Source organism: Micropterus dolomieu, linkage group LG10, assembly GCF_021292245.1.
Source record: "Micropterus dolomieu isolate WLL.071019.BEF.003 ecotype Adirondacks linkage group LG10, ASM2129224v1, whole genome shotgun sequence".
NCBI classification, from domain to species: Eukaryota; Metazoa; Chordata; class Actinopteri; order Centrarchiformes; family Centrarchidae; genus Micropterus; species Micropterus dolomieu.
Window position 1 is genome coordinate 24797969 of NC_060159.1, and position 21213 is coordinate 24819181.

General features: G+C 39.9%; 1 protein-coding gene and 1 long non-coding RNA gene across 2 annotated transcripts in view; both read right to left on the reverse strand.

The window, feature by feature from the left end:
• The window catches only part of LOC123978358, a 24315-nt gene extending 12701 nt beyond the window's left edge, over positions 1–11614 (reverse strand). The window contains exons 1-3 of the mRNA XM_046061593.1: positions 11515–11614; positions 8370–8684; positions 7023–7319 (exon numbers count right to left, since the gene is read on the reverse strand). Coding sequence (XP_045917549.1) covers positions 7023–7319; positions 8370–8684; positions 11515–11560 — 658 coding nt within the window. The 5' untranslated portion in view covers positions 11561–11614. The remainder of the gene's footprint in view (positions 1–7022; positions 7320–8369; positions 8685–11514) is intronic.
• Positions 11615–14716: 3102 nt separating this feature from the next.
• On the reverse strand, positions 14717–15096 carry LOC123978396. The gene is made up of 3 exons (XR_006826944.1): positions 15059–15096; positions 14935–14966; positions 14717–14805 (listed from the first exon to the last, which is right to left on the reverse strand). It is a non-coding gene; the product is annotated as an uncharacterized LOC123978396 (long non-coding RNA).
• Between the last annotated feature and the right edge of the window lie 6117 nt (positions 15097–21213).

Genomic DNA, 21213 nt, shown 5'->3' on the forward strand with positions numbered 1-21213 from the left:
AGTGATGAAAGGACAGCATTGTAAGTGGGGGATAAGTGGTGGCGTAGACCCCCTCCCCTGTTCAATGACGGCTTCTCGACCCTGGTGTAGATGCTTCCTTGACACCTCTTTCAAACCATCCATCTTCTCTGTCTAAAATGTGCACCTGGTGGTCCTCAAACGAGTGTCCTCTGTCCTTCAGATGTAAGTAGACTGCAGAGTCTTGACCTGAGGAGTTGGCCCTTCTGTGTTGAGCCATGCGTTTGTGTAGTGGTTGTTTAGTCTCCCCAATATACAGGTCTGTGCATTCCTCACTGCATTGGACCGCATACACTAGATTGCTTTTCTTGTGTTTGGGTGTGCGGTCTTTGGGGTGTACCAGCATCTGTCTTAGTGTGTTCTTGGGTTTAAAAAACACAGGGATGTGGTGCAGTGTTCTCATGACCCCTAGCTTGTGCTTCAGTGGGTGGTGTGAATTGAAGAGTTTTATTGGTCTGTGTGTGTGGGTTTTCTGTAAACACCAATCTGCAGGATCCTGTCCTCTTCAATGTGTACAGCGCAGTCCAGGAAGGCCAAACTGGACTGCTGAAGATAATTTGAGGCTTCAGTAGTTTGAATTAGACAAATAAAGTGAGTATCAACCAAACTAACAGTCTTTTTTGGTACAAAATGTTGCTCTTTGTGTTGCTATCCCTCCACCAGCTCAGTTTAGAAAGAAAGTTAGTAATTTTGTACAAAGAACACTGTAACTTAGGAAGTTACCTGCTTAATGTGTCTGAGACTGCTTCAGCATCATATTAGCTTCAGTTTAACTTCAGAATGCATTTCTGAACAGATTGAGGACTGTGGATTTCTTAGCTACAAAAAACTATTTCAGTGTACAAATGGGCATGTAAATGTTGTAATGAAATAGACTTGTGGAAAACTGTGGACCTACAGTGTCCGTTAACTTAACTCCTGCTGTGCAGCTGCATTAAAAAAGAGGGACATCAGGACTGTGTGGGTAAAGTTTAATCAGATTTGACAGACAAATCTTCAAAGGATGTTCTACAGTCTCATTCAATCATTAAGGATCACATCATTGAACAGGTTTAGTGTTACAAACGTCTGGGTACTATAATTGACATTCAGTTACAACACAGTGGTAAAAATGCACTTCCTCCGGAAGCTCGACTGGTTTGGGGTTTGTAGTAAGCTCATGACACTCTTCCACAGCTCCATGGTAGTCAGTCTTCACTTTGTATTTTATTAGGTTGCAACATAGTCAAAGTGAGAGTGTAGCATGCATACCTTGCAAAAGTGTTCACTAATCGGTAGTGATTATAAGTAGGCCTACTAGAGAGGAGCATGTGCAGAGCAAAGCGAGTGAGTCAAGGGTGTCACTCTGTGTTGAAAAGTGGTGGGGACATAAGGGCTCAGATTTGGGGCATGATGATGCATTTGGGTCAGGAGACATGACGATGCATGAGAACAAGATAAGAAGATTTTTAGTACTATTTAGTCTTAAATGTCTTTTTTTATATAAAGGGAAAACTATATTGCATTGCATGTTTTTTATTGTGCAAATAAACCTTTCTCAAAGCATTTTCATTTGTTAGTTGACATTTCATGGTGCAAGCTATTTTTCAGAACAAATGCTTTCAAAAAGTGATGAGGTCAAGATCAGCCATTTCAAAATGTAGTGGGGTGTAAATGATACCTATGGGGCAGTGGACCGGTTAGGGTCAGACAGCGGGACTGTGGAGCTGTGTGCTGTTTACTCCCTCAGAGGAGGGAGGGTGTTAAAAGTACTTCCTTATTTGAATGTTCAGTTTTGTGTTTTCAGTTAAATCTTGTTACATGCTTGCTTTCTATATAGTTCTCTGTTGCTGATGGAGTTTATTTTGGTTGCACAGCAGGGGCGGTCCATCTAAGCACCCCTAAAAAGTAATACAAAAATGTATTATTATTTAATGAAAAAAAAATTTTGTCCTCTAATATTAGATTTTGGAGAAGCAAGAGAAGGGACAACCAATCAGCCTACAGTTTCATATGGCTTTTCTTATATTAATCGATTTTAATGTCCCTCAATACTGACATTTTTCTGTTCCTAATGTTTTAGGCCTACTGAATGATCAGTGACCGCACTGGCGGACCGGTCAGCAGCATCGGAACGCTGTTTGTGTGTCTGTCAGTCTGGGCCAAACTAATACTTTCACTATTGAGCGGGGATACGAGCCCCTCCCAACTTGGACTGATCCTCGTTTTTGCTGAATTCTGATTGGCACAATGATCAGAGGAGTTTACTTTCTATCAGGGGCGAGTTTAATCCAAAACCTTTTGCACCGGTTTGCTACATTTTGGCGGGGCTGAACTCATCCCAGGTTTGTGTGAGAAATCCGACAGAAAAGGTAAATACATTAATTATATAGGCAAGGCAAGTTTATTTGTATAGCACATTTCAACAACAAGGTAATTCAAAGTGCTTTACATAAAACATAAAAGCAACAGGAAAAAAAAAAAATAAGTTTTAAAAGTTTTATACTGAAATTATTACTGATAGGTATATAAATATGTATATATATATATTTCCGGTCAGGGCCGGGGCTATCCAGGTGGACCCTTAGGCAAGGTCCTTAATGCTACCAGCCTACCTCAGGCATGAGTGAAACCGCAAATACAAGAGCCATACCAGCTCGGACGTCGCCTGGGTTGACAAGGTCCGCATCAGGTGCTAGGGAACCAGGGCAACCTGATGACAAATGGGCTAGTGGAACAAGAGACTATGGGATATATGGATGCTTCGAAACCCATCATCAACACTGACAAAGAAACAACTCCTAGCTCAGTGTTCTAACATCCGCAAACGGCAACTGCTATCACAACGAGAGATTGATGAGGTACAACAAATATGCTACAGCAAGGGGTAGCCAGGACGACAGGTCAATGTTATCATCATCATCCCCACACTCAGAGATTGGGTCCCAAGCCCCAATAACAACAAGCCCTTACGGCACAGAATCACTCAACATAAGGGCGACTGACCTGCGATTGAAGATCATAACCAAGCTGGACTCCCAAATACAACGACCAAGATTGCCAATTTGTTTCGCCTAAAGAGATACATGGGAGAAGCAGAAGCCAGGAGAATAAACCGGATCCAAAGTGTACTCTCAGTGGCAGGGTAATAACACAAGATCAGAAGAACAAGAACAAGAACATGTGGGAGAAAGGGGCATCCCATGGAAACATGTGGAGGCATCCCATGGAATCCCATCCCATGTGATCCAGATCACAGCAATCTCCCAGAACAAGAACCAGTAACCATTACAACGGCAGACATCCATGAAAGAGTGGCAGGTATGAAGAGCTGGACAGCGCCAGGCCCTGACATGATCCACACCTACTGGCTGAAGAAACTAACTGCACTCCATGAACGCCTGGCAGCACAAATGAACCAAATGCTGATGGATTGGACCCACCCAGAATGGTTAACCCAAGGACGGACAGTCCTCATCATGAAGGACCCCCAGAAGGGAACAATCCCATCCAACTACCAGCCAATAACCTGCCTCTGTACAACATGGAAGCTCCTGTCAGGCATCATAGCGGCTAAGATGAGTAGGCACATGGCTCAATACATGAGTGCTTCAGCACCCCTAAAAATGGTCTATAATCGCCCTTGGTGTCCTAAGTGTCCAAGATTAACAGGGTGAATAATTATTTTGTCTATCAGGCCATAAATACTCGTAATGACTCAGCAGAAGAGTTTCCCATAACTATTTGCGAGTGATGCTGTTTTTTAACCAATGAAGGGTGGATTGAATGATAATGGATAAACATACTCTAGGTTTTATGTTGTCACCTGTTTAATTTAATTTATAATGTATTATGTATAGTCTGTGTGTCTCTGTATGTTGTATGTGTTACTTGGCTGCAATACTAATTTCCCCTCAGAGACAAAGTGGAAATTTTAAAATGTTGCCTGGCAACACAAGCAAACTACCATCAGATTCTGTTGAAAATAAGTCTGATTTGTGCATGGAAATGCATTTTAACTATTTAAATCAGTGAGAAGAGCACAGAGAAAACAACCCTGACATAAATCTCTTATGTGAAACAACCAAAACTCTTTGAACTTTGTCAGAAAGTAGTGTGTTCATGCATGATCCCATCGTTCATAGTAAGAAGCTGATTGAGAAAACAGGTTTTCTTTAAAGATACAGTATATAACCTTTCGGCATTAAAATGCCTAAAAACGACTACACATATGTAATGTGTTTTCTTGAGTTACATTATCCCCAATGTTTCCAACAATTTTCACACCCAGAAGCTGTCGGAAAGTACTTTTTATCCAGTTTTGAAACACATTTTGATGATACATTTTTTAGATGTTGGTTGTTTTTAGCTATATATTTTAAAGAGGTCATTTTCTCCTCATTTTCAGGTACAAAATCTTATTTAGGGGTTTTACCAGAACAGGTTTACATGGTTTCATTTTCAACAAACACCATATTTTTTGTCATACTGCACATTGCCGCAGCTCCTCTTTTCACCCTGTGTTAAACACTCCGTTTTAGCTATGCAGCGATGCATCTTGCCTCTGCAAGATCTTTGGTGAGAGTTGCACATGCGCTAGTTCCTAGTTACTACTAGCCAATCAGAAGCAGAGTAGGGCAGGCCGTGAGAAGCCCGTAAACACTGCTTCGGTTCAGCTGCTAAAAGACAGTTAGCTCCCTCCCAATCACACTTTCATTCAAGCTTACATTAAAAGTCTTTTATCATGTACATAAAAAGGGGTTTTCTATCATGTAAAGAAAGAGGCAAGGCAGCTTTTCCTCTACTGTGCAGGCAAGAGACTGACGGCCACTTCAGGTAGGCTCCGTGCCCCATGATTAACGACAAATGGACACCCACGATGCTACGAAAGGACGGTCCAACCCTACAGGAAGCTCGCCCACATGGGGAGGGAAAGGTCCACGCTAACAGCGAGCCATTGAAGCGGCTACGCACATTGCAGCGCACAGTGATGTGGTTGCTTGGTGTCAGCAGCAGCTAGAGGAAGAGGAAGGAGCCATGCCACAATTTATACCTTCCTGCTTCCTGTTTAACCAATACCTGCCATCTACCGACCCCGTCCACTCCTGTCAATTAACACAGAAATGGCTCTCTAACCCCATGCTGCCACATATTATTATTATTATTATTATTATTATTATTATTATTATTATTATAAGAAACTTGTTAAAAGACTCAGTCACACCATAAACAACAGTTAATGTTGTTGCTGAAAACAAGGAATGTCAATGAGTTACTTTGCTAATGCATTAGTCAACATATAGCTGTCAAATCATGAGCTATAGCTACACAATAACTGTCATAATGTATCTTTCAAAGGAGGTGACCACTCTATGATGGCATATTGTATACAGTCACACAGTCATGCTGAACTTGAATACTGATAGTCTGACATCAGACTATCAACAAATGTGTCTGAGAAAAAATTAAACACTAACTACTATTAAAATAAAACATGGGGAAGCACATTCACTGAAAATCATTTAAAATTCAGTTAATCCATTTATGTGGCTTCTTTTAGAGCAGGGCATACTTGCCTACAATATTTACATATCCAGCAGACGAGCATTTCATTCAAGTTGTGTTTCCGTGTAACATTCACTCTTCTTTTAGCTGTTTGCTCTCCACCAACTCATGAGAAAAATATCTTGCTCTTTAGCTGCTAAATGTTCCGTGTCTGTCTACTGTTTGGTGCTGAGGAGTTTACAGTAGAGCTGCCTGCTACTGCTGGAAGAGAAAAATGTCATAAAACCAAAATTATTAGCTAAACCAGGCTAAAAAGAGCTGTATGAATGCAAAGTTTGTGATATGTGTCATTACAGCTGTAATTTATTTCCTTTATTAATCTGGAAACACTGATTAAATTATAAATATTTTACGATCTGAAACGACACAACAACAAGCAGAGTTGTTGACGGCATGGAAACTGTTTGACAGAAATTCTTTAGTCATAAAAAGAAAAAACAATGCATCATAAACATAAAACAATTTAACTCTTTATCATGTAAAAATGACTGTGATGATATTTGACTTTGTGAGTTGAAGTTAGTGTGGAAGTTGTCGATCACTGCAGTCTAGTAGCAGCATGTTGTGCAGGATGTGCTTTTACATTTTCATACTGGACTTCTGCATCACTATTCACCTGTGAAATAAAACATTATGAGATTATGAAAAAAAACTATTTAAAGGGAACAAACAGTTGATGTTTCTACCAGAGAGTAAAAAGTTTCATCTTTCATTTTGTAAATTATAATAGTTATTTTTAAACTCACATTGTTCTCATTATCAAGTGCTTTTGTGTTCCCTGGACAAAAAAATATGACAAATTACCATTACAGTTCTGAATAAATGATTTACATTAATCAGTTCTTTCAAACGATGTTCTGAATTTCCTCACCTCTGTATCTGAAGAAAAGAACTGTGATTACAATCATTAGGATCAGTACTGCAATTCGTAGAGTCAACATGACGTAGCTCAGAGGAGACCAACCTGTGGAAACTTTTGAACCTGGTTTAGAAACAAAAAGTCACTTAATAAATAAGTACATTGTTTAAATTTGGGACAGGCATTTCTTTGTTTTTAGTTGTTCAAATAATCTTCACATCATTAATAAATCAAACACTCTGACACAAAAATGAAAAACATCCGGGATCTGTGTCCGTCACAGGACTGTAATAAGCATGACTGGCTGGCCTACCTGTGCACACTCTGCCTGTGAACTCATTGCTCACCACAACCTGAAGGGAGAGGGTGGGATTCTTTCAGTTGGAATCTTTCAAATACTAGCTGTCTCATGCTAGTTTCTCCAACTCTACCTACCCTGCAGGACTGAATAACAATGATATTACAATTGTTCCTTTTGTGAAAATATTTGATCTCCAACATCTGAAACTTTGAGAAACCAAGAGGCAAAGCTTTGTATCTGGTGGGCTGCATATTATCTTATGTAAATGTGTCTGTTCTGGCTGATCGTCTCTTATCCTACCTGTGAAGAAAGGTGTGTAGTCAGCCTCTATCTCTACATTGTTCTTCTTATCAACAACCTGGCAGGTGTATCTCCTGTTGTGGCCACTCTGACGCTTCACAGTCAAAACAGAAACACAGTTCTTCTGTCTGAGGAGCTTGTACCCGACACCTTCACCAAGCAACACAGTTCCTGTCTCATCCACCCAGCGGATGCTGTTCTGTTCACAAGGAGGGAGGTCGCTGTATCTCAACAGAGAGCACTCTAATGTGATGTTACCGTCCCTCTTTGGATCAGCATCTGGTGGAGATGGAGAGACTGAGAGAAAACAAGAGATAACTGTAAACTCAGCATAACTTTAAGACTCTGACAAGTTTCTGTTCATCTTCTGTTGTCTTTCAGTTTCAATGAGTTAAAATACAATAACTTAAAAATATGAAGGAGGACTGTAATGTAAATGTAATTAAGGCCTTTCAGTAGAAATTCAACAAGCCAATTGACTAAATAAAATGATAAAAGGAAAACCTTTATTTATCCGCAAACTAATATGCCAGTCATTGTAAACTGAGGTGGAGATACGTCTTCATGAATGAAGGCGCAGTAGGATGGAGGACTGTGTCTGCCACAGTCAATAATGAAGATGGAAATAAGAAAATGCTCATTAAAAAAATAAACATCCTATTAAATGCACCAAGAATACAATAAATGAAGGCATTAATTAAATCATACATTGAGACATAAATTGACATTTCTCTATTTATTTGCTTCTTTATTTATTCACATTTGTATTAATTACCTTATGTATTTGTTTTCCTTCATAATCTTCAACTTTACTTTAATATTTTTTATTTTTCAAATGCATTTATTTATGCCCCTGCGACCCTGTACGCAGGATAAGCGGTTGGCGATGGATAGATGGATAGATTTAGTCATGCGTTTGTTTAATATTTTTGTCTGTATTATTTTTCCTTTGCATTTTCTACCCCATTTATTTCCTCAATGGTATTTATTTCTGTATGCAAATGAGGGGGTCTGTGTCTCAAGGGGCCAATGTGGTGAATAGGCCTGAGCTAGATCAACACTGAAAATGTCCTGGAAAGCTCCTGGAAAAAAGATCTCTAGAGAAAAGTGAGAAGCCTGAACCAATAAATTCATCTCTTCCCACCTTAATCACCAAACTGACATATCACCCTGCTCGCTCACTGGCTGGGTTTGGGAGACTCCCAGCAAGTAGTCCACTGACAGTGGACAGGAAAAAATGAGCACAGCTGGAATGAGGCTAAGCTTAGAACAGTGCAACGTTTTTGTGCCAAAAAGCAGAATAACCTCTTGATAATCTCTATGAGTTTTCATGGACATGAGACTCACTTGTCAGAACATTGAGCTGTACATGTATATCATTATTAGGGGTCCTCCCCTGCCAGCAGGTGTAGCGACCAGCATCCTCAGCAGTGATGTTGTTAATGACCAGAGAGCATCTGGCGTCCAGACTCAGCCTGGCAGCTCGGGCTGAGGTCTGCTCAACTTTTCCATTCACAACCTCATTGAAAGTCTGAGATAATACTCTTCTGTAAAACCATATAACACTGGAGCATGTTGTGTCAGAGGATGATGTAAGGGCACAGGGCACAATGACATCATGTCCAGGTCTTTTATAGAGAGTGGTTTCTCCAAGGATGCCTGCTGGAAAGAAAAGACATGTTCAGTTAGAAATGACACGTTACACATAAAATCATCTGCATGGAGACTCAACACTTAACATGAGGGTTGTATTTAGTTGTATTCTCTAAAAAGAAGTATAAAAGATTGTTCAGTTCTGAACTGGGATTTTACATTTGCAAGCAAGAAACATGTCCCCCTCCACCATGTAGTGCTTGTGTTTATAAGAGAGAGTGATTTTCATTTATATCTCAATTAATAATTAGTGAATTGTGGATAACTGAATTTTAAATGATTTTCAGTGAATGTGCTTCCCCATGTTTTATTTTAATAGTAGTTAGTGTTTAATTTTTTCTCAGACAAATTTGTTGATAGTCTGATGTCAGATTATCAGTATTCAAGTTCAGCATGACTATGTCTAACTATGCATTTGACTGTATACAATATGCCATCATAGAGTGGTCACCTCCTTTGAAAGATACATTATGACAGTTATTGTGTAGCTATAGCTCATGATTTGACAGCTATATGTTGACTAATGCATTAGCAAAGTAACTCATTGACATTCCTTGTATTCAGCAATTAACTGTTGTTTATGGTGTGACTGAGTCTTTTAACAAGTTTCTTATAATAATAATAATAATAATAAAATCTTTACCTCTACTATTGAAACTACAGCAACAAAAACACACACAGAGTAGATCAGAATAAACAAAAGTTGACCCACATCAAATAAAATCTGCTGAACTTATGTCATTGCCTTTGTTTTGTGTTCACTTGTATTATTTATCTGTATTTTATGTAACTGCATCAAGTTATAATTGTAGCATGACTACATTGATCTAATAAATTTATGCATCAGTGGGAGCAGTGTAATTTAGCTCAAAGCATAAAGCTTAAAAAGAACTTGGTCGTTCTTGAATTAAACTAGTGTGAATTAACGGTCTGATAATTTTTAACAAAACAAAATAAAATAAAATAAAACGCAAGTAAAGTTGCTGGAAACGAGGGAAAAATCTATGTCGCGGCGCTTCGCGTGTGTGGCTTGAAAACGAACAAAGGGCCTTCGTTGCGCCGGGCCGAACTGCTCAGGGCGTTGCTGGGTCAGGGAGCACGCTGGGCGCGTGCAGAAGCGCAGTTGGAGAGAAAAGGAACAAGCCGAGGGCAAAAGAGAGTGAGACAGCGTGTGTTGCTGCCTTTGTCTGTTGGGGCGTGGTTCCCAGAGGGCAGTCCTTTATTCGCCTGAGAGAGGGCTTGTTTCCGCTTTCCAGAGAGACCGTCTTTCTTTAGACATATTAAAAGTTAAAATATCTATTTGCGCATATTGTAATCAAATATCTTCCCACAATCAAACCTTAATTGTCAAACGGGTTTACCGTTCTTAGTTTTAAGCATTTGATAAAAAGACAACAACAAAAAAAATTGTCAGTAGTTCAACCTTAAGGTTAGCCTTTCAGAATCACAGATGAGAGGAACTTAATTAGCTTTCTGGATATACTGGCTGTTACGCGTTCTTAGAGAATATAAGCAAGATACACGAATGGCATCAGATTATGGACAAGATAAATACAGAGTGACATTTATACATTAAATTGCATTTCAGACAATGGCCTGTAATACTTATTTTGTCCACTTGGAGGAGCTCGGGTTACATGACGATAGCTTTGATTCACCCTAAAACAACCTTCAGCTTTAGTTATTTAGTCAATTTAGTTATTTTATTATTAAAGTCAAGCTGGAAAATTACTCTAGTAGTATAGCATGACATTTCTTTATTATCATTTCTAAAGGAAGTGTCAGAAAGTGTTGTGAACAAGTGAAGAAAGCATTGGTTCCAACATAGAATGAATAAAGGTCCAGGATCCTTGCTGAAAATTAAAACACTGCAAAATTAACTTGTTTAGATTCTTTTCAACAACAAATAACACCAACATGGTAACATAACTACTCAAATGGAGTGGAGAGACCTAATAAAGCAACTAAAAGATTATTTAATTAAACAAGGTAATGCTTTGGGTTTTGAGGAGACAGTAATCTTTTGTTTACACAAAGGAGTTCAGGGCTGTCCTCCTGTGTCCTGGAGTTCCTCCCAAATTTACATCAGGCTGTGAAAAGGAGAATATCCTTTGATGTGAGGTAATTAAACAAAGAGGAAGGTCAGTTGCCATGGTCACGTGTGTGGGGGGCTGTTCAGTTCAGGAGAAAGCTAATCTCTGGTGAGTGTTTCTTTGTCATTTTAACAGTCAGGCAGCGCGTTATCTGGCTGCAGCATCAGAGGTGGCAAGTTTTATGATCGAACTGCCCTGAAACAGCACTTAGGGAATGCGACCTTTCAACCCCACGCCTTTGGGTCGTTTCAGCTGTCTGTTGAGGGTTGATATCCCAAACCCCCTCCTCCTTCTCTCAGAGAGAGAGAGAGATTTGAGTCTCCAAATTATTTGATATAAAATGCACAAATCCACACTGTTTGTACACTACATAATGTAAATGCTTAGTTATTCTATCACACGTGAAGTTTAAAGAAACCACACAGAGAACCGTGAGAGAACAGACCATTTCATCATTACTTTTCTGTCCTTCTGTGTGTACATCTGTGCACATGTGTCTATACGCATTGAAAAACATAAACCTAAAAATAACTGATTCATAATTGCAATCCTGCTCTTGTCTCACACGTTTATTAGAGGCTACAAAGGTTATCACAATTTATCAAAGTGGTTTATAAAGCAGGAAATGTGTGGCGTGTTCCTGGTAGCATTTTTTAACACAAACCTTTATCTAATAGTAGCTGATTTAAAAGTTCACTTTTGTGTTAAATTGTGATTAACATTAAAATAAGTAAACAGAGCTTTACCTTCAAACTGAAGCACGAAAATAAGGATTAATTCCAGTAGAGACATTCTGTGTCCATTCCCTGTCGGCAGATGGACGGGTTGTGAGACTTCTCTGCTGCAGGTCTGTATGTGATGGTGCTGTTTCCTCTGTGTCCACTTTCCTCTTTGACCTATCGTTAAAATAACTTGAGAAACAACACCAACCACCCATCCTGTCTTCAGTTACAGAGAGTCAGATTTGCATCACTTCTATGCACATCCTAAATCGACTGCACGAAACAGGAAGGAGAAATTTGTGTTTCACAAACTGCACTTGACAATTACACACATTCCATTTTAATCCTTTTTTTTAACTTGATGGTGGTGCATTTTGGTATCATCCAAAGGAGTTTGTTTAACATATAATTTTAAAATATATAATTAATTTATCACAGTTCATTCCACTGAAATAAAATTAACTTGACAGAGCAATGGAAATGTAATTTACACTCTCTCATTTCGGTGGCATAATCAAAAGGAAGTGATATTTCTAGTAAGAAATCAAAAAACTGAATAACAAGACTAAGATTCTACAGCCATGCTAGCAGCTCACACAGTACTTTGGCAAAGCGGTGCTTTAGATTTTGTTGATTGACAGTTCACATTATTGTTTAAACGTGGCCCATTTCAGACTGTGATTGTGTGGACTGTCCACGGCTAGCAGGTGACCCGCATGCGCAGATGAATGATACAATGCTACACGCTTAAATAGGGGTTTTTTGTTTGTAAATTTGCATTTGTGTATGTGATCATTTATTCAGAAACAATTTTAAAATGATTAATAAAAAATGGTCGCAGTGTTGCTTTTCATTACTGAAAACCCCAACAAGGACATTTTACCAGCACAAGCTGAAACCTGAAAACATATAATCATTTATAAATGGACAGACGTCCTCCTTAAATTGCCAAATTGCCAATTGTACAATGCCAAAACAAATGTCATGCCATTTCTGTATAAGTCTCACAGAAGGTACAGTTAGGATCAATGTCATTTTTAAACCTCGCCATGCAATGATTCATAGGCTAAAATCTGTGAATAATGTTAAAGGATAGGCTACTTTGTTAATAAGCAGCCTAAGTATTTATGGAGCAACATCCACATTTTTCTCCAGCACAGATCATTGACAAACTGGTTCCAGTAAAAAGTGGCATATGGTTTAAGGGCATCACTGAAAAGTGGTGGGGACATAAGGGCTCAGATTAGGCATGTGCAATACACTTTTAGCTCACGAGACCTGATGAAACACAATATTAGGTTCATGTGAACAAAACCAGAAGATATTTCAACACTATTATGAAGAAATATTCAAAGCTGAAATATATGAGTGTCCTCCGCCAGAACATTTTGAGCAATAAACACTCATAAACAATTAGTGTCGAAATGTCTTGAGTTATATAAAGGGAAACACAAAAATCAGGCAACAGGTGACATTTCAAAATATAAAATATAGTTGGAATATAATGCAGTAAGTTTGTTTTTAGCTTAAGTTACTTTTTTTGGACAATGCACATTTGTTTCTTCTATATTTAAATTGCATTGCATGTTTTATTATTGTGCAAAAAAAGCCTTTCTCAAAGCAATTTCATTTATGTAACACTCGTTGCAAGCTATTTTTCAGAACATTTTTAACAAATGCTTTCAAAAAGGGATAGAGACAAAATTAGCTGTTTCAAAAACTGGTGGGCACATATCCCCAGCATCCCCAGTGTAAATGACACCATTGATACTATATCTTGTTGGAGCAAAGCGCGTATGTCCCTATTGTTGTTACATGGACGGGAAGAGAAGCAGACCTTGTGGTGTGTTCCATTTGACATGGGAAGTCGGAATTTCCGAGTTCAAAGTCGGAAATTTCAAAGGGAATGCATCAACTGCATTGTGCAAACTCCTTGCAATGCATGGCAGACAGGAATGCCCGGAAACTTATTTCCTTATTGGACTAATTTATGATACTCGAATGAGACACTCACAAGTTTCTGAACATGTATGTTTTTTTGAAGATGAATTCCTTCATCAAGTCAAACTCTTCAGCAACCTCTCTGGTTTTAACTGCAACGTTCAGATGGTTTCAGACTGACTACAGCTGTTATCACACATAAATATACTGAATGGTCTAAAAATATAAATTATATGCAGTATATGTTTCAACAGGAGTAAAATGTGTCCTCTGGATACTTTGATGATTGTTTGTTGCTAGAAAACTCACAACATGGTGCCAACATTTTTTGACGCCTCCATGTGACAGTAACAGCAGCAGGCAGTATACAATAAGGTGTACCTCAGGATACCAGAACTGTGAATTTTTAAATCTGTCACTACCAAATAGTTTGTAATTTTTCCTCACTCCCTTTCTCTTCTCTAAAGAGGCCGCAGAGGATGATAATGTGGCAACTTGTAGTTAGTTCACTCATGCTGAAACTGAATACTGATAATCAACAAATGTATCTGAGAAAAAATAAACTAGTTTAACAGCAGCACTATCATTGAAAATAATTTAATATTCAATTAATTCATTTATGTGGCTTCTTTGAGGCAGAAAAACATTCAAGATGAAAAACACATCGTACATGTTAATAACCCCTTATGGAGCAGAGCAAATAGTTGCCTACAATATTTACACATCCAGCAGATGAGCATCCCATTCGAGCAGTGTTTCCATCCACATGATCAAGTCCAACATTCACTCTTCTTTAAGCTGTTTTGTTCACCAATTCCAGAGAAAAATATCTGGCTTGTTAGCTGCTAAATGTTCTCTGTCTGTCTGCTGTTTGGTGCTGAGCAGGTAGTTTACAATAAAGCTGCCCGCTACTGCTGGAAACAGGGTTGATGAGAGCAAAAGTGCCATAAAACCTAAACTGATTGCTAAATCAGGCTTAAAAAAGCTGTATAAAAGCAAAGTTTGCGATATTTCTTGGTATTTCTTGGCTGTCAACATTTTTACAATACAAGCAGTCAATTGTTCTTTAATTAATCTCATAGGCACTAATTAAATTATTAATATCTTACCATCTGAAACTACTGAACATCTGCTTGTTGTTGGCATGAAAACTGTTTGACAGAAATTCTTTACATGTAAGTCATAAAAAGAACAATCAATGCATCATAAACATAAAACAATTTAACTCAAAGCTTTCATCACTCATGTAAAATGACTGTGATGATATTTGACTTTGTGAGATGAAGTTGGTGTGGAAGTTGTCGATCACTGCAGTCTAGGAGCAGCAGGACGTGCTTTTACATTTTCATACTGGACTCCTGCATCACTATTCACCTGTGAAATAAAACATTATGAGATTATGAAAAAAAATATTTAAAGGGAACAAACTGTTGATGTTTCTACCAGACAGTAAAAAGTTTCATCTTTCATTTTTTAAATTATAATAGTTATTTTTAAACTCACATTGTTCTCATTATCAAGTGGTTTTGTGTTCCCTGGACAAAAAATATGAACAATTACCATTACAGTTCTGAATATATGATATACATTTACCAGTTCTATCAAATGATGGTCTGAATTTGCTCACCTCTGTCTCTGAAGACAAGAACTGTGATTCTAATCATTAGGATCAGTACTGCAATTCGCAGAGTCAACATGATGTAACTCAGAGGAGACCAATCTGTGGGATATGTTGAACATGAACATGTCAGTTAATAAATAATTCTCATTTCTAAAGCTTGGATAGGCAATTATTTCTTATATTTGTTGAAATTAGCTTTACGTCATCAATAAATAAAATACTCTGACACATAAATGAAATTTATGTGCCGTCGGGGATTAATGAAGTATTTCTGATTCTAATCAGCTGGCCTACCTGCCTGTCGACACACACGCACTCTGCCTGTGCACTCATTGCGCATGAAAATGTTTTTTGGGGGAAGTGCCTTTAAAGAGAAGTGGGTAAGATTTTTTTGTTGGTTACTTTCAAAATCTAGCTGTCTCTTGCTAGTTTCTTTACCTCATCTTTAGTAAATAACAATAGTGTTATTTTCCTTTTGTGACAATACTTGATCTCCAACATTTTGAAACTTTGAGAAGAGGTGAGAGACTTTTCTGGCAGATTTCCTCTTATCCCACCTGTGAAGACAGATGTGTAGTCAGCCCCAATTTCTACATTGTTATTCTTATCAACAACTTGGCAGGTGTATCTCCTGTTGTGGCCACTCTGACGTTTCACAGTCAGAACAGAAACACAGTCCTTCTGTCCGAGGAACTTATACCCGACATCTTCACCAAGCAGCACAGTTCCTGTCTCATTCACCCAGCGGATGCTGTTTTGTTGACAAGGAGGGAGTTCAATGTATTTCAACAGAGAGCACTCTAATGTGATTTCACCATCCCTCTTTGGATCAGCGTCTGGTGGAGATGAAGAGACTGAGAAAAAACAAGTCATAACGGTTAACTCAGCATCAAAAATATCAGGCACCTCCCTTAGCCTTGTCCACTCTACCTATACTCATTCACTGAGAGGGTCCCTCATGTTAAGGGCTGTCCCAAACCAGTGAGGCATTCAGTTCAGTCTAAAATGTATGCTCATAGACATCTTCCCTTGAATGGAAGGGGTGTCCCCATAATGCCTGGATGAATTATGGCTGTTGCTTTCTCCTTGGGTTTGGGAGACTCGCAGCAAGTAGATAGTGGACAGGAAAAAGGGAGTACAGCTTCGCACAGCGCAACATTTTAGTGCCAAAAGCAGAATTCCCACTCAAGAATCTTAATAAGTTTTCACAGAAATTAGACTCACTTGACAGAACACTGAGATGTGTTCTGACATCCCGATTAGAGTTCCTCCCCTGTCGACAGGTGTAGAGACCAGCATCCTCAGCAGTGATGCTGGTAATAACCAGAGAGCACTTAGTGTCTAGATCCAGCCTGGCAGCTCGGGCTGAGGCCTTAATAACATTTCCATGCAAAATCTCAGAGAAAGTGTGAGACACATCTCTGTTGTAAAGCCATGAAACACTAGAGCATGTTGTGTTAGAGGATGATGCACGGGCACAGGGCAGGATGGCATCATGTCTAGTTATTTTGTAGAGAGTGGTTTCTCCAAAGATGCCTGCTGGAAAGAAAAGAATACATGTTCTGCCTTTGGTGTGAGAGACCCTCAATCCCCCACTGTGACCCATCCACCAATGTGTCCCTGAGCAAGACACTTAACCCCTAGTTGCTCCAGAGACGTGCATGACATGTATAGCAATTGTAAGTCGCTTTGGATAAAAGCGTCAGCTAAATGAATAAATGTAAATGTAGAAATTACACATTATAAAAAAACCACCTGCATAGAGGCTGGATAATTTTTTCTAGGCCGTAATATACAACAGAAGTTTACATTTTGTATATAATCAACACTTATATAACAAAAGACAATCAAAGCACTTACCTTTGAACTGAAACACAAAAATGAGGGTTAATTTGAGTAGAGCCATTCTTCTTCTGTTCTCTGGAAACAGGCGGTTTTCTGTAATGCTTTTTGTCTCTGGTACAGAGACAAAGAGCGTAAACGTTGAGTGTAAACGATGAAGACATTTCCTTTTTGTGGTTGAGTTCCTCAATAAAAACTATTTGTAAAGCACATCAGTCATTACCCAGCCTGTCATAAATATCCAACCAACACGGGAAAGTTCATTTCTGTAGGTGTACACCCTTCAAACAGCACCATTTGTTTAATCTCCACATAACATGGGAACACAACAAGTCAAGGAAATACATATATTTTTTCTGGTATTGAATGTTGACATATCAAAACAGCAAATTGGGCTGCATCTCTCATTGACCTCCTAAGTCACAAGATCGCTGACGTAATTGCTGACGTAATCTGCACTCTGCACATGCGTTGGCGTCTGTAGCTACCTATCGGAAGCTCCGTCTTAAAGGATTTTTTATATCCTTTTTATTTAACTTTAACTTAAGTTTTACGTGGGTTAAGGATTTTAGTCATCCGACATGGATTTTAATCTAGATGACCGTAGAAACGCGATCAACGCTACTGACCACAACAAAGCTCCGGTGACTATGCTAGCTGAGATAACTCTGCCCCATGAGGACTGCACACTCCTTAAGAAAGCGAACAAGAAGATTGCTGACCTTACGGAAGACATCCGACGACTTTCAGAGGAACTCAAAGAGAAAGATTCCCTGCTGACTGGCTTTATGGATGTGGCTTCAGTACAAGCCAAACAGATTGTTTCTCTTAGCGCAACCGCTAACATCCAGGACACCGTGTTATGGGACCCCTCTAGCCTTCCCAGGCTTTCATCCTGCTCGACTCCGAAGCATCAGTCATCCTGGGCTGAGGTGGTGGTCCGTGGCTTTAAGAGAGGCTCAGATGGTGCTGCCTCTCCTCCGCACATCGGCCTCTCCAACCGCTATGCAGCCCTGTCTGACGACACTCCGGTCCATCCGGCGGATGCACCTGCGGCTTCGAGTCTCCCTGATACGGATCTCTTTCGGCGGACAGTGCCTGCCGACACTGTTGCATCTCCTTCACCGGCTACATCTAGCATTATACCCCACTGGTTAGATGTAACTGGACATGATGCCATCCTGCCCTGTGCCAGTGCATCATCCTCTAACACAACATGCTCTAGTGTTTCATGGCTTTACAACAGAGATGTGTCTCACACTTTTTCTGAGATTTTGCATGGAAATGTTATTAAGGCCTCAGCCCGAGCTGCCAGGCTGGATCTAGACACTAAGTGCTCTCTGGTTATTACCAGCATCACTGCTGAGGATGCTGGTCTCTACACCTGTCGACAGGGGAGGAACTCTAATCAGGATGTCAGAACACATCTCAGTGTTCTGTCAAGTGAGTCTAATTTCTGTGAAAACTTATTAAGATTCTTGAGTGGGAATTCTGCTTTTGGCACTAAAATGTTGCGCTGTGCGAAGCTGTACTCCCTTTTTCCTGTCCACTATCTACTTGCTGCAAGTCTCCCAAACCCAAGGAGAAAGCAACAGCCATAATTCATCCAGGCATTATGGGGACACCCCTTCCATTCAAGGGAAGATGTCTATGAGCACACATTTTAGACTGAATTGACCGCCGGTCTGCCGCTGGGCCTGATCGGCGGCCGTCATCTCGGTCAAAAACCTTTGCTTCCCGACTCAGACGCTCCGGAGGCCGTCTCTACCCTGCACCGTCGGGTAGCCCTTCTCTCAGGTCTGTTACTGCTGCTCCAACACAACACTCGGCAGCTCACACACTCCATCCTCAGTCCCCACGCAGTGTTGAAGCAGATTCTGCTCAGTCCTGCTCTGGAACCCCACAACCGGCATCTCCTCGTCCTCTTTTCTCCCCAACCACACTAATAATTGGTGACTCCATAACCAGAAACATCCGTTTCTTTAACGCTACCACTCACTGCTTCCCTGGTGCCACCACGGCTGACATTTTAAAAAAACTCCAGGACCTGATGCCGTCGCTCCCGTCCTCCATCACAAGAGTGATGGTCCATGTCGGAACAAATGACACAGCTCTTCAGCAGTCTGAGCTGACAAAATCAGATTTTAACTTTCTGTCTTTTTAACTTTTTAAAGCAGTGTGGAAAGTCCGTTTTTATCTCTGGTCCCATTCCCACAGTTGGTCGCGGTGCTGGCCGCTTCAGTAGACTCCTTGGCCTCCACGACTGGCTCCAGTCCGCCTGCAGGGCTCATCGTGTGTGTTATGTGGATAATTTTAATATTTTCTGGCAAAGAATGTCTCTTTTTAAGACAGACGGACTTCACCCAAACAAACGGGGCTCAGAAATGTTAGCTGCGCACATACAGCATGTGGTGCGGTCCACACATGACTTACGTGAATGACTAATCATTCATGCAGCTGGACACACCACCAGTCACTGAACAGATCTCTGGCTCACTGCCACAAACAACTGTCTCCACCTGCTGGCATGTAAAGCTGTCTGCTCCCAGCGCTGTTCCACAGACTTCTATTCCTGTCATCATCACGCTCAGACCAGTAAACCGAAATCTGCACATCCCAAACAGAAATATTATTAATCTCTTAAGGACAACTGCACCAACTCCAGCACCCAGAACAAACTCATTTAAAATGGCTCTCTTCAATGTGAGATCTCTCTCAAGTAAGACTTTTATCTTAAATGATTTTATCGTGTCTGCAAATCTAAATTTTATGTTTTTAACTGAATTGGTTACCTGGTTGCAAATAAATGACTATTGCCAGCTAGCTGAACTGTGTCCGCCTCAATATGATTGTTTTAGTCAACCGAGGGTCAGTGGTCGTGGTGGTGGGCTAGTGAGCGTGTATAGGAAAAATTTTAAATGTCATCAAGTACGCTGTGATGAATTTAGCTCCTTTGAAGTTCTCACTCTTAAACTTGGAGGGCTGCAACCTATCATATTTGTTATAATTTATCACCCCCCAAACCCACCTGGAGGATTTTTATCAGAACTTCCTGAATTTTTATCTACTCTGGTTTTAAATTATGACAGAATTGTGACGATTTTTAATATTCATGTTGATGACCCCACCAATGTTAATGCAATTGACTTTTTAAATATGGCCACTTCTTTTAACTTCAAACAACATGTCAAAGGGCAAACCCATAACCGTGGTCATACACTGGACTTGGTTTTTACCCTGGGTGTCAGCATTTCCTCTGTGGAATTAGTGGACATGACCATATCTGACCACAGATGTATTGTTTTTAGCTGTATTTAGTTAGCTGTATTTAGTTACTCATGCCGCCTCACCAAGCTCCATGTGTTCTCGCATCTTTAATGAACAAAGTGTTTCAAAGTTTTGCGCATTCTTTCAGAGCCAAAGCCAACACCTGTCTGATTCCAACAGCAACAATCTGGTCGTTCACTTCAATCATATCTGCTTGTCGTCACGAAATATTACTGCTCCTCTAAAGGTTAGGCCAACGTCTAAAGCTAGTAAGCAACCCTGGATAAATGACAAATGATAAAAAGGGAATGTAGGAAAGCAGAGCGCAGATGGAAAAAGTCTAGTCTCCAAGTCCATTACCTCAGTCTGAAGGATTTATTAATTAACTACAATAACATGGTTAAGGATGCGAGAACACACTATTTTTCTGAACTCATTACTACACATAAGCACAATCCCAGGTTTCTGTTTAAGACTGTGGATCAGCTGGTAAACCCAACCCCTCCTTGTGCCTCAGCTGGAAGTGTGGATTGTTTTTATCTTATTTTACCAATAAGGTGGTGACAATCAGAGCCTCTATTAACCCCGCGGCCTCTTACTCAGAGGTTCCTCACCAGCAACAAGAGAGTTTTAACCAGTTTTATCCCATCGACTTGTCTGAGCTTTTAAAAACAGTATCACAAATGAGAGTGTCCTCCAGCCCACTTGATGTAATACCTACAAAGTTTTTACTGAAAGTAATAGATTCTGTTGGGCCCCATTTGATCTCTGTTTTCAACAGCTCCCTATCTACTGGTTGTGTCCCTGATTATTTTGAAACGGCTTGCGTGAACCCACTTTTAAAGAAACCTGGTTTAGATCCCTCCCTCCAACATAATTTTAGACCAATTTCAAAACTGCCTTTTATTGCAAAGATTCTAGAAAGAATTGTGTCCAAACAGCTGCTCACTGTACTGGAAAATAACAAAATATTTGAAAAGTTTCAATCTGGTTTCAGGAAGTACCACAGCACTGAGACTGCCCTGCTTAAAGTCACCAATGACCTTTTAATG